Source organism: Homalodisca vitripennis, chromosome 4 (genome assembly GCF_021130785.1).
Source record: "Homalodisca vitripennis isolate AUS2020 chromosome 4, UT_GWSS_2.1, whole genome shotgun sequence".
NCBI classification, from domain to species: domain Eukaryota; kingdom Metazoa; phylum Arthropoda; class Insecta; order Hemiptera; family Cicadellidae; genus Homalodisca; species Homalodisca vitripennis.
This window is the reverse complement of record NC_060210.1, coordinates 103,713,223-103,726,078: the sequence shown is the minus strand read 5'-3', so window position 1 is coordinate 103,726,078 and position 12,856 is coordinate 103,713,223. Positions and strand designations below refer to the sequence as shown.

The 12,856-nt window shown below is 31.5% G+C and overlaps 1 protein-coding gene across 4 annotated transcripts in view; it reads right to left on the bottom strand.

The window, feature by feature from the left end:
• Positions 1-238: 238 nt before the first annotated feature.
• The window catches only part of LOC124359858, a 31,335-nt gene continuing 18,717 nt past the window's right edge, over positions 239-12,856 (bottom strand). The window contains exons 2-7 of one of the 4 annotated variants that reach the window (XM_046812949.1): positions 10,211-10,324; positions 6,164-6,326; positions 2,379-2,488; positions 1,947-2,126; positions 1,614-1,779; positions 239-623 (exon numbers count right to left, since the gene is read on the bottom strand). In XM_046812949.1, coding sequence (XP_046668905.1) covers positions 422-623; positions 1,614-1,779; positions 1,947-2,126; positions 2,379-2,481 — 651 coding nt within the window. In that variant the 5' untranslated portion in view covers positions 2,482-2,488; positions 6,164-6,326; positions 10,211-10,324 and the 3' untranslated portion in view covers positions 239-421. Of the gene's footprint in view, positions 624-1,613; positions 1,780-1,946; positions 2,127-2,378; positions 2,489-3,991; positions 4,139-6,163; positions 6,327-10,210; positions 10,325-12,856 lie in introns of all 4 variants that reach the window. The other 3 variants (XM_046812947.1, XM_046812948.1, XM_046812951.1) reach the window with 3 other exon arrangements.

The following is a 12,856-nucleotide window of genomic DNA, read 5'->3' as shown; positions in this document are numbered from 1 at the left end:
CTATAAAAGGTCAAAGTAATTGTCTATTTTGTATTAATATAACAGATAGAATTAAGATGAACAATATTCTTCTCTTAGTTGTTTTGTTACATTCAAATAATATTGAATACATAAAGGGAAATGGTAATTTTTCTCAATAGTTGCAATATTCGTGAATAATAACAGCTGTGTTTTATAATATAATTAATTAAATTAGAAGAAGTATTCATGCTGTGGTTCAATTCAAAGAATTATTTCATAGTTGTTAAAATTATAACACTGTATTTGTTCATATTGCTCTTCTCCCAATCACAGTAACATCTAGAAAATATTCATTGTGGCTGTCACACTCTTGATGTACATTCACTTTGAAAAGGAACTCAAGTTTAGCATAACACATATTTACCACCTAATTAAATGACATCTAAAAGACGTTGGGAGATTACACTCTCAACTGAGGGTTGTTGTAACGGACATAAGTCAAGAGCTCGTCAGACTCTTCGCACACAAAAGGCTTGCGGTGATGGCAGGCTACATCGTGCCAGTGGACTCCATCTCCATAGAAGTTGTTAAGAACTGCCAAACAGTTCTCCTCCGCACCTTGCTGCTTAAACTCACGGTTGTCTGGTTGTTGCTCTCCGATTCTGGAAATCATTTTAATTTATCACATTATATGCATTATTTATTTTATACAATTTAATAGTTTTATGAATGTAATTCTTATGATCATAAGCAATTTCAAATCCTAGAAGATCCTGGCTGTTGCATTACACCCATATTGTGCATGATCTCTAGATAAGAATTAAGTGTAAGAGAATCGGAGGAACTTTACAAGGACTTTAAATTTTTTAACGGTTTTATTCTGGTTAAATTTTAGATTCATATTCATAACTTTAGAATCAACATTGCCTTCATTATTAACAGTCCAAGCTGATAAACCAATGATTATGTTCTTGCCCAAATAATATAATGGCTAAATGAAGGCAAAAACATTCGAGTCTACTTATGTAACTTAATGTTACAAAAAAAACGGTAGATTTCTAAACTTCAAGCCTATTCTATTATAACAGTTTACACTTGTAAAATTCATTACTAAGTTTCAGAGTAACTATTAACTATTTTTAATAAATTACTGATCTGTATAAAGCTAAAATTTTTTTATATTATAAATGTGAAAATGTTATATCTTTTATAAACACTGAAGTAATGAATACAATTTTAAGGCTTTTATTAATGTTCCAATAATGAATACAATTTTATGTCTATGTGTGAAGCAAACTGAGAAAATCTTGGCAACAGTGCATATACTTAAACAATTTTATTGTTCATAAACTAGAAAAATTATGGCTAAAATACAACTGATGAGGTCAACCGATGAGGCCGGTATGGTGTTCGTTATTATGGGGGATATGTGTCTGTCGACGGATGCATCATAGTGTCTGTGGTGTATTGATTACTGTAGCTACTAGCTATATTTTTGTCACAAAAACTTAAAAAAATATTACTAACAATAGGATAGTTAATGTTTGTCACTTTATAATATTATAGTTGAACTATGGTTTTCTTGTAGACTGAACTCCACTTTCTAACATCCACATGTTTATCTAAACTTTAATTCAAAGTACAGTACATACCCTCCAGAAGGACTCCAGTCATTTTGTATCCTGTTTGTGCTGGGGAGCAGTTTCTGCAAGGTTGAGGTCCAGAACCATCCATTGATGCTTTTGGGTTGCAGGTCAGGTCTATCACAACCCTTGAAGTCACAGAGGCGTCCTGATGTCCAGATGTAACGGACCTTATCTAAAATAACATAAAATTGAAAATTAGCAAGAAGTAAATGTTTTTAGGAAACAGAATTTTTTAGTGATTACAACAGTGTTATGTTATTGAATATAATGTTTTCAAGATTTTAATCTAACAATACAAATAAAAGTCAATGCTGCTGGCCATTTTATAGAGTAATATACCTTGTACGAGCTGTCTCTTGATCCATTCATTCTCCTGGGTAGTCTGTAGAGCAACAGCATCCATGCACCTCATACGGCACCAGTTTCGTACACCCAGCCAGTCCTCCTCCTGCTTGGCTGTTTGTGGATCACGCCACGAGAAGTAGTATCCATGGTTGCCAAACTTTTCATGAATCTTTCCTGCAGCATATTCCAGATGTGTTATTGCAATAATAAAATAAATACAAGTGAGAGTTTGCTAAATCTCTATATACTTGTTGGTTGAGTATAAACTATTTTATTCAAATTTCATTCGCTTATTTCCAGAATATTATATATAACTAAGATGTTCAGGGTGCTCTTATAGTGATTGACAATTATTGAATAGTCATTGAAAAACATACCAATAAGTATATGAACATTATAGTAATTGTAACAACAATAGTAACTTACGTTGAGCACACAATTGGGGAACAGGACCCTCAAGGAAGCGTCCTCCGGGGAACTGCGCAAGGGCCACAGAGGCAAACAGCAGGATCAGGCCTAGACTCCACATCTTGTGGCTGCACACAAATTGTGATCATAGTTAACCGATCATTCTCTTATGCCAATAGCTTCTATTTGGTTTCATATATTAGAAAAAAAACTTCAGTACATTGACTCGCTTTATTGATTTAATAAAAACCAATATTGTATCCACTCTCAAATTGAATTTCTTTCAAACTATATGCAAGTTGCTCTAATGTGTCATATGGAATGAAATTTACGAGTATCTTTCTCTTTTCTGTCACAGTAGTCCACTGAGATTTAAATTTGATTTCTGTTTTTGACTATCAAGAGTGTTAAAATCTCTCCAGTTTTCATTGCTTTCATTTAAATTTTAAGAGTATATATATATGACTTTTTAACTGTCATGATGACATACATAACCAATAATATGGATATCATAAAAAAATCAACGATCAAACCATTCAAAAGTTTTAAAATAGTATGTTTTATTTTATATATATATATATATATATATATATATATATATATATATATATATAAAGAAAGTACAAAATACTTATCTTTGTGTTTCATATTTTGAAGAAAACTTTTCATTGGTATGATTATTGATTTTTTTACGATATCAGTTATAAAAATGTTTAAAATCTATATACTAAAAGGGTTAGTTCTGGAATACATGCAGTCAACTGGGAAAACAATTACAATTTTTCTTCTGTCTGTAATTTTTTTATATTCAGGTTATCATGTAAAACATGTTTATAATTAAATGTATTTTATATTATAAAATGGATATGTTTTGATTCATTGTTGGCTCTCGTGGCATATTTTGGTAAAAAGTCTTATTTCCAAAGGGAATGTACTATTGCTTCAGGCTGTTATGAGCCGCTAATGGCCTATACTTTTTCCTGCCTAAACTGTGCTTTAATTGTATGTTCTGTGTCTAGATAAGCTGTCTTTATGTCTCGTTTGTAATATTGCACTCTTTGAATTTCTGTAAATGAATGAATTTTAAGTGGTCTGTTCACTTGTAGCAGGTTATGAATGCCCCCTGTGCACTCTAACTCAATACAAATTGCTCTATTAAAAAAAGATTATATAGTCTTAAAGCAAAGAAGAACATCAAAATGTACGAAAAGTTTAAATTCATAGAGTTTTAAGCAAGCTACTTACCAATGACTTGAGTAAATTGAACATAAAATCAAAATAGAAAAAAGAACAGGAGCAATCCTTGCAAGTCAGGACAGTCGGGCTCTTTGCCATTAAGTATGTTTTAATATTGATACATAAAAATAATTTTCTGTATCCTCAACATAACCAAACTTATAAATTAACTTGCAAATATTTGTATATCCAATTTATTATATTATCTTAAGAATGTGCTTTATTATGCATTTACTGCCTGCCCTGTGATATAGAGATATATCCCATTCAGTCTATTAAAAAGTAAAAGAACAAAAATGTTTGTAAATGTACTTAAATATGTATTTAAGCTCGAAATTTTACTTGATAACCAAACACATATACAGTGGAAGACAAAAAATTGTTATTTCACTTACCCAATGCACATAACAACTGACACTTTCTATTCTGTCTCTCTCTTATTTATAGAGGCAGCAGGTTATTTACACAGGATTCTATTTTCATCTGGGGTTTCAGTGACAACACACTTTTGCTTTTGCCACTGGCCTTGGGGAAAGTGGTTGCTGGAAGAAGATAAGGGTGGGTAACATTCCACACTAATAGCTAACTGACTATCTGTCTGTGAGTACTTCCTGGTGACAAAATATTCTGGAATGAAGAATATTCTAGCCCACAAAACACTGACTCATGACAGACTTTGACAAAATTATGTAAAACGCCAACATAAATATCACTGTTTAGAGAAAAAGTAACATATAGTTTCAGATTTGTTACAATATTATTATACTGTGTTATTATAGGGTTTAACAGAGAATATTAGCTGTTGAACATGTGAAAGAACGGACAAATTATTGTGGGGAATATGTTTCTTTCTTACCCCCTATAGGCGAACCTGGGGTATAGAAGACACAGCTAGAGGTATAGGTTTCTAAATATTGATCATTTTAAGTTTTGGTTAATTTCACAACTATAACACTCAACAAAAAATTAATTTCAAATTACAATAATTACCACTGATTTTACTCCTTAAAGAGTCTGAAACATTCAGTGTTTGCTCAATGTTGTTAAATCTTTGAGGAGTTAAATCTTGTGTATATTTAATGTAAACAAACATATTTATTTATTTAGATATGTTTTATTTATAATTATTTATTTTGTACCTCTTGGACTATTAATATATACTAACTACACACATGATGTTATGGAGCCTTAAGATATGTAATTGCAGAGAAAAGAGATATACGAGTCAAGGTGTGTATAAGAGGAGGTAATGTAGCCAAAGGAAATTAGGCTTACAATGACAATTTTATCCCAAAGACCTTTTTTATCAGAGGTTTTAGTCAAAATCACAGTTGAATGAATGCTTTGAATTTAGAGAAATTTAACAATGGTTGCTTATATTTAGGTATTGTCTCAAATCTCACAAAATCCTATCAGTTCCAAGAAAAGTATTGTCTCTCAGCTGACACTCAGGAAGTCCCCAACATAACTTCTGGTTCTTCTTTCACCTTATTGGCTGGAAAATTATTTTTAACTACAAAGAAAGTTAACCTTTGTCCTCTTAATATGCTGAATGTCAAACTTTGGATTGAGGAATGTATGGAATTTTGTAGTCCACTGAAAAAGGGACATGCATTGAGCAAGGATCAGAAATCAAGGACAAGCTCTGTATTGCATCAGGTTTACAGAGTGCTTATGCATGCTTTCCATGAACATACATTTATTGTACAAACACCTCTGTGAGCCAGAATGGCTCTTCAAAGCAGTTGGGGTTGAGCTTCCTTATTATAAAATGTGTAACCTTGGTTATTGGTCTTTGTCACAGAAAAGCAACTGTGTATAAATTCTATAGACCTCAACAACATAGATTAAATTTATTAGAATATTTTCCACTCCAAACTCAGATAATTTAATATTTTTCTAGAATGTAGAATATAAATCAACCTAAAAACAATCCTAATTTATTTAAAAGAAATTGAAAAGCATATTTAGTGCCAAGAGCATTTTGCAGTATTGAGGAATTCACAAGTCACAATAGTATAACACTAATGATATAAATTTTTAGAAACAGATCATACACAATTAATTGGAATTCATAGCAAAGGAATTGGTTAAATGTAAATTCACATTTACTAAAACTATTTACATCTCTCTTTAGCTATTCTGCAAAAAATTTTCAACAAAGATTTTCTAGAAGTATTTTATTTTCCATTTTTCTGTATTAGTAAATATATAAATCTGAATTGTTGTTAATTTAACATTCATAACACAATACTGTTATCACATTACGAATAAAAAGATTGTATTGTACTACACACACAAACTTAGTTTGGGCACAGAAATAATATTTACATTAAATATTATTTAACCAAATTATATTATTATTTATGTAAATAGTATTAATGCTATTGCAAGACTACATCATATTAAATTACAGGTGTCATAGTTGATAGCAACTGATTAAAACTTACAAATTATTTAACAAAATACCATGGAATCATGCATAAAATTAACATTAAGGAACTCAGTGAACAGTTCAGCAATGTTTCGTTGGTTAGAGCAAGTAATGCGGTGAGACAGTTACATACACGACACGGACAACACCTTAACCACAAGGGTAAGAGATGGTTATCTAATATGATAGCTGAGACAGTAGCATCTTCACAGATGGGTATAAAACGTTCTCAGGGACCGAAGGAAGACCAGCCGCCTGCTTCAGGAACCGAATCTCTGTTGGAAAACTACAGCCTTCTGGAAACAACTGTCAATATATAATATCAACTAATTTCATGAGCACTAGTACACCTACTTTAAGTAATGATAGTTATAGTATCTTGTCAGGAAATGTAAATAAGATAAATGGTCAAACTAATTATATTAAGAAAAATAAAGATGATGTAAAGTTGAAAAATGGTTCTGAAAAATCAAATTTCACAATTTACCATCTAAATTGTCAATGCCTCTCTAATAAAATAAGTATTTTGGAAAATATTTCAATTGAATTAAATTTAGATTTTTTATGCCTTACTGAGCACTGGATGGAATATAATGAGATATGTACATACTCAATTAATGACTTAAAACATGTAACCAGTTATTGTCGAACTTCTAAGATCCACGGAGGTACAGTAATTTTTTCTAGGTATGATCCAACACGTCTTAAAATAATGGATGACATCAATGGGCTCTCTATGGAGCTAGATTGTGAAATTGCATGTGTCGAAATTTTGGAAGTTGAGCTTGTATTAGTAACTGTATATCGTAGTTGTAACGGTAATATTGAAATTTTCTTTGACATCATGTAGAAAATATTAAGTTACATAAATCGTTTAAATAAGCAATGTGTTTATATGTGGTGATTTTAACATGAATTTTCTGGGCATGAATGATAAAAATGCAGTAAACTTTGTAAATCTCTGTTGTATGTATGGAATAAAAGGAACAGTTTTTGAGCCTACTAGAGGTCTCAGATGCCTGGATAATATTTTTACTTCTCTTGATAATAATTATACAACGATTGTAGTTAATAAGCATGTCAGTGATCACCTTGCACAAGTTTTTACATATTCTTTTGAGGTTGATCTTGAAAGTAATTTTTGTGATAAGAGTTTTAAAACTGTAACTAAAATAACTGAAGCAGGCATTAGAGAATTTAAATATTATTTATTGAAGGAAAATTGGAAGGAAGTATTTATGGCAGACGATGTTAATGTTGGCTTTAGTACATTTGTACATATTCTAAAATATTACTTTGATATATGCTTTGTAAGTATTGTGAAAAATAGAACAAAAAATAAAAAAATAGATAGGAAGTGTCATTGGTACAATTTCTGAGCTTCAAAGAATCAAAGATAGATTATATATTCTCTACCATTTTTCAAAAGAAACGAATATTGCATGGTACAAAAATGAATATAATACCTTGAAAAACATGTACAGAAGTAAAATTAAAAAGGCAAAAAAGCATGCAAATACTAGTTTAATAAATAATGCCAAAAATAAAACAAGGGCATTATGGAGTATTGTAAATAGAAATAAAAAGTGTACTACAAAGGAAAGTGTAAATAATTATTTTAGGCCTGATGATTTTAATGAATTTTTTATAAATGTTGCCAAAGAATATGTAAATGTGAACCAAAATAATTATAGTTTTAAGTATTATTTAAGTCAGAAAATTGTGCCTCATGATACAAGCTGTTTTATTTTTAGAGGTATAACAGAGTGTGATATTTTAGATATAATAAAACAATTAGCTCCTAAAAATAGCATGGATCATTTTGGTATGACGAATTGTTTAGTTAAACAAACAATAACTTATTTTGTAACACCATTGACTGTTTTAATTAATAATTGTTTAAATTTAGGAATATTTCCTGATGTTTTAAAAATCACCAAAGTTCATCCTATTTTTAAAAAAGGTAAAAGGGATGAAATAGGAAATTACAGGCCAGTTGCTATTGTGCCGGTTTTGTCTAAGGTCATGGAATTAGTCATATGTAAACAGTTATTACAATTTTTGGAAATGGAACATCTGCTTTGTAGAGAACAATTTGGATTCCGAAAAGGGTTATCAACAGCTCAAGCTGTTATTTCTTTGGTTGATATGGTTCTAGACTGTTATGAAAAGAAAGACTTTGCTGCTATAACTTTCTGTGACCTTAGCAAAGCTTTTGACCGAGTGTCTCATAACATTTTGATTAAAAAACTAGAACATTATAATATTAAGGGGATAGCTTTAGATGTACTTAGCTCTTACTTAAAGAATAGATCTCAATATGTAGTAGTATAAAAGATATATCTCTGTGTAAACCAATAACCTGTGGAGTCCCACAGGGCTCTGTTTTGGGGCCTTTGCTGTTTTTAATTGCAGTGAATGATTTGAGTGTAAATGTACCTGCAAATATTGTTTTATATGCTGATGATACCACTATAGTAACTACAAATAAAGATTATAACAAACTCTTAGAAGACTACAAATTGAATATTAATCTTGTAGAGAACTGGCTCACTGCCAACAACTTGATTCTAAATAATGATAAGACAACTACTGTAATATTTAGCCTCAGAGAAGATCCTAATGAGACACAAAAAGATATATTTCCAAAATTTTTAGGTTTGACTTTTGATCCTAATTTAAATTGGTATCAGCAAATTGTAGGGGATAAAAGTAAACTAAGTAAAGGTGTTTTTTTGCAATTAAACGTTTATGTGGTGAACTTGAGGAGAAAGCTCTTATACAATCTTATTTCGGACTTTTTCACTGTCACTTAAATTATGGTTTGATTGTTTGGGACTCTTCTCCTTACGCAAATGAAGTATTCATCATCCAAAAAAAGTTGTCAGAATATTGGCAGGAGTCAATAAATATCATAGTTGCAGAGAACTTTTTAAACGTTTTAGAATTTTGACATTATTTTCTTTATATATACAACAATGCCTACTTTACCTCCGAGCTAATTTAGAAAAAGTAAACCTAAGGAAAAATGTTCACAATTATGAAACAAGAAGTCGTAACAATATCAACTTACCTCAAACTAGACTAGCTAAAACCGACAAAAGCCCAATGATGATGGCTATTAGACTATACAATAAGTTACCATTAGATATAAGGATGCTAAGTGATATGGAATTTAAAGCTAAACTAAATTATTTTCTATGTAAAAGATCATTCTATTCAGTGGAAGAGTACATCTCAACAGTGTGGACAAAACAAGACTTTTAGAATATTCATTGTATTACAAAAGTTGTAACATTGTATTGATGTGCCAATGTATTTGTGTGGAATATTTTCTGGCAGGATAAAATTCTTATTCTTATTCTTAATTAATGTGTCTTATTGTGCTGCTTATTAAAACTATTTTGCTTTTCAACATGCTTTTCTTTAACATCATCATACAGCTCTATAATGAGTGATTTTAACTAGTGGTAATAAACATGGTGCACTATGGTGTCTGCTGCAGTCATGTTAAATTTCTATACTGTTTAACTATGGTATATGTAGTTAATGCCTTCATTGCTGGTCCATACTGAATTATCTTGGCCAGTGGTAATGAGCATAACATACTGGCATTTATCAGTCAGCCTGTTAAGCTTAAATTATAATTATTCAAAAGTGGACCATGAGGTAGTAATATCATCCAATAACCATAACATACTTCACTAGTGCCTATTATGCCATTTAGTAAAGGATAAAATTGTGATGCCTCCGCTAAATGGATGTTATTTAGATTATACTTTATTCATCATTTTACAATATCAAATCACTTGCATAAATACAAAATGGTGTCATTATAACTTGCCTAAGAAAAAAATTAATTCTGTACAAAATAAAATAATATCCATTAAAATAAAAATAAATAAAATAAGAACCTATGTAAATTAAAGAAAATTTTTATAACTCCAAACATTTCAGTTTGATATCCAACCAATAAAATTTCATATTCAAGTGTCCAAAACAGACCTGAGGACTAGATATGCACTTAAGGAAATGAGATCTTACTATACAAGTTGAGCTCATTTTTTATTTTCCAGCTTTCTATAAAGTTGCCAAAATTTCCTTAAAAAATGAGTTTTGAAATAAGGCAGATTAATAGACAATACCATAGGCAAAATAGGAATTAACAAATGGAACTTACATGTGAAAGATAGCAGAGTGCAGCAAACTTTGTCGCCAGCCACCTGATCATCACCATTCCGAGGTACCTTGCCAACCGCCAGAGTCTGTTACTCTGATTAGTCAGGACTTGAACCTTAACAAAATAGTTCATTAATAGAGGAAAAGACTACTTATTCATTATTAGAATAAGGAAAAATATGTAAAACTATATCTTAATATTTATCATTCATATATAACTTTCAAATAATACAAAACTTACATTTAACCTTTCCAAAAGTATATACATATCCACAATATACATGATTACCATACTCTCTCTGTGAAAAGGATGAAGATAGATGTATAATTTGTTGCTATACCACAGACAATGACTTTTATGAAATGGAGAGTCCATGTGGGTAAATTATAAAAGCCTTGAAACCAACAGTACTAATTTTAACTGAACATGGAATGACATTAAGCAGATCACATATGACAAAATTACATGGCTACAATTTGATAACAGAATTTTGCAGAGAAGAATATAGACTAGGGGAAGTGGCAATTTACATTAAGGAAGCAGCAAAACTTGATGCTGAAGAAGTTGAAGCTAATAGAGAATTACACTGCGAATCAGCATTAGTAAAAGTAAAATTTAAAATTGACTGAATATACATTCTAGGAGTATATCAACCACGTAGTAGCTCGACCAAACAATCAATTAATGCAATCTCAAATATACTTGCTACATTAAAATCTAAAGTAAAACATACGGTTATAATGGGAGATATTATTATTGACAGACTGTCCACTAACCCTGACAACAAAGCTTTTGAAGAAGAACTACTAACCTTTAACATCCTATGATTGTAATGGGTGATATAAATGTAGATGCCATGACAGTGAATGAAAACACACTGAAACTGGAAGAAGCACTCCTAGGATATGACTTGAGAAGACTTTAAACTGCCCCCCACAAGAATAACGCCATAGTAGCCAAACCTCCATCGACTTTATATGTACAAACATGAGTGAAGCTGACATATCTACCCAAGGTCCTCGACACAGGAATATCCGACCTCTGTGCCCAGTTATGTAAAATCAATACAGACAAAAGACTCATCCCAGCACAGACACTGACAAGAAAAATAAACAAATATACAATGGAGGACTTAAGACTTTTTACTGGAAGTAAAGGACTGGAGTAAGGTATTACAAACAAGCAATGTTGATGACGCATTTGAAATGTTCCACAAAAACACTTCAACAAGCATTAGACATCTCCTGTCCTCTCTCTATTATAAAAACTAAAAAAAGAACAACCTCAAAAAATATGGGATGCAGAAAGCAATGAGCTCAAGGACAATTACCTAGAAGCCATAAACCGAGCAATTCTCACAGGGAAACCAGAGGATAAGATGGAAGCAGCACAAAAGAAGAAAGCCTATGATCTGAAATTAAAAACACTTAAGAAAGAAGAGATCGCAAACAGATTTGAGGAAGCAGACAACAAGACCAAAGTTTTTATGGAATATAATTTAACCAGGAAAAGAAAGTCTCGTACCTCAAACATGCAGCTAGACACTCTCATCGTCAAACAGGGAAACCATCTCTTCACCAACAGAAATAGCAAATCATCTCAATGAATTTTTTGCAACCACAGCTGAAAGAACACTCATGAACAGTACACAGAATAACAAACACACGAAAACAATAACCCAAGACACCTCAAAAATGCAAATTTTGTACTTCTATAAAACAAACTGTGATGAAATTGGCAAAATTATAAATGGACTAAAACAAAAGTCCTCAGCAGGAGAAGATGATTTTTCATCAAAATTGGTTTAAATATTGCAAAAATGGAAATTTCTCATCCCACTAACAAATTTAATTAATAAATCTCTTTCCCAAGGAATATTTCAAATTGTTTTAAAAACTTCAAAAATATATCCTAAATATAAAGACGGTTCAAACGAATGAACCATGCAACTACCGCCCCATTTCACTAATATCAACCTTCTCAAAGATTCTAGAACGTTGTCATCTTGAAAAGACTTCTAGGCCACCTGAATCAAAATGAACTTCTTACTCCAAGACAGCATGGCTTCAAGAAGAATAAATCAAACAACCACAGCAATAAACTCAGCTAGTTGAATTCTATTATCGACAAAACTAGAAGAAGGTTGTATAGCCACAAGTATCTTCCTAGACTTCAGTAAGGCCTTTGACTGCCTAGAGCATGGCTTAGTAATTGAAAAAACTCAGATCATTAGGAATTGAAGACAAAGAGGCAGACTGGTTCAAGAGCTACTTGAGCAACAGGAAACAACTCCGTAGAGCTTACATCATCAAGCAACGGAATAATTCACAAAATAAAAGTCGGAACTGTTACCAGTAACAAGAGGCGTACCTCAAGGATCTGTGCTTGGTCCAGTGCTTTACACTCTTTTGACAAATGACTTCCCACAATATCTGGAGAAATACTGCAAGGTTGTGATGTATGCTGATGACACTGCCCTTATTATTACTGAGAAAGACAAAGAACATCTTGACATCAATTCGTATATAGCTTTTGATATGGCAAAGCAATACTGCCATATCAATGATCTGGTACTAAATGAGAAGAAAACACAGCAGCTAATTTTCACTGCCTCCCGAAACCATCACAGGGGTCTCCCAGAGCTAG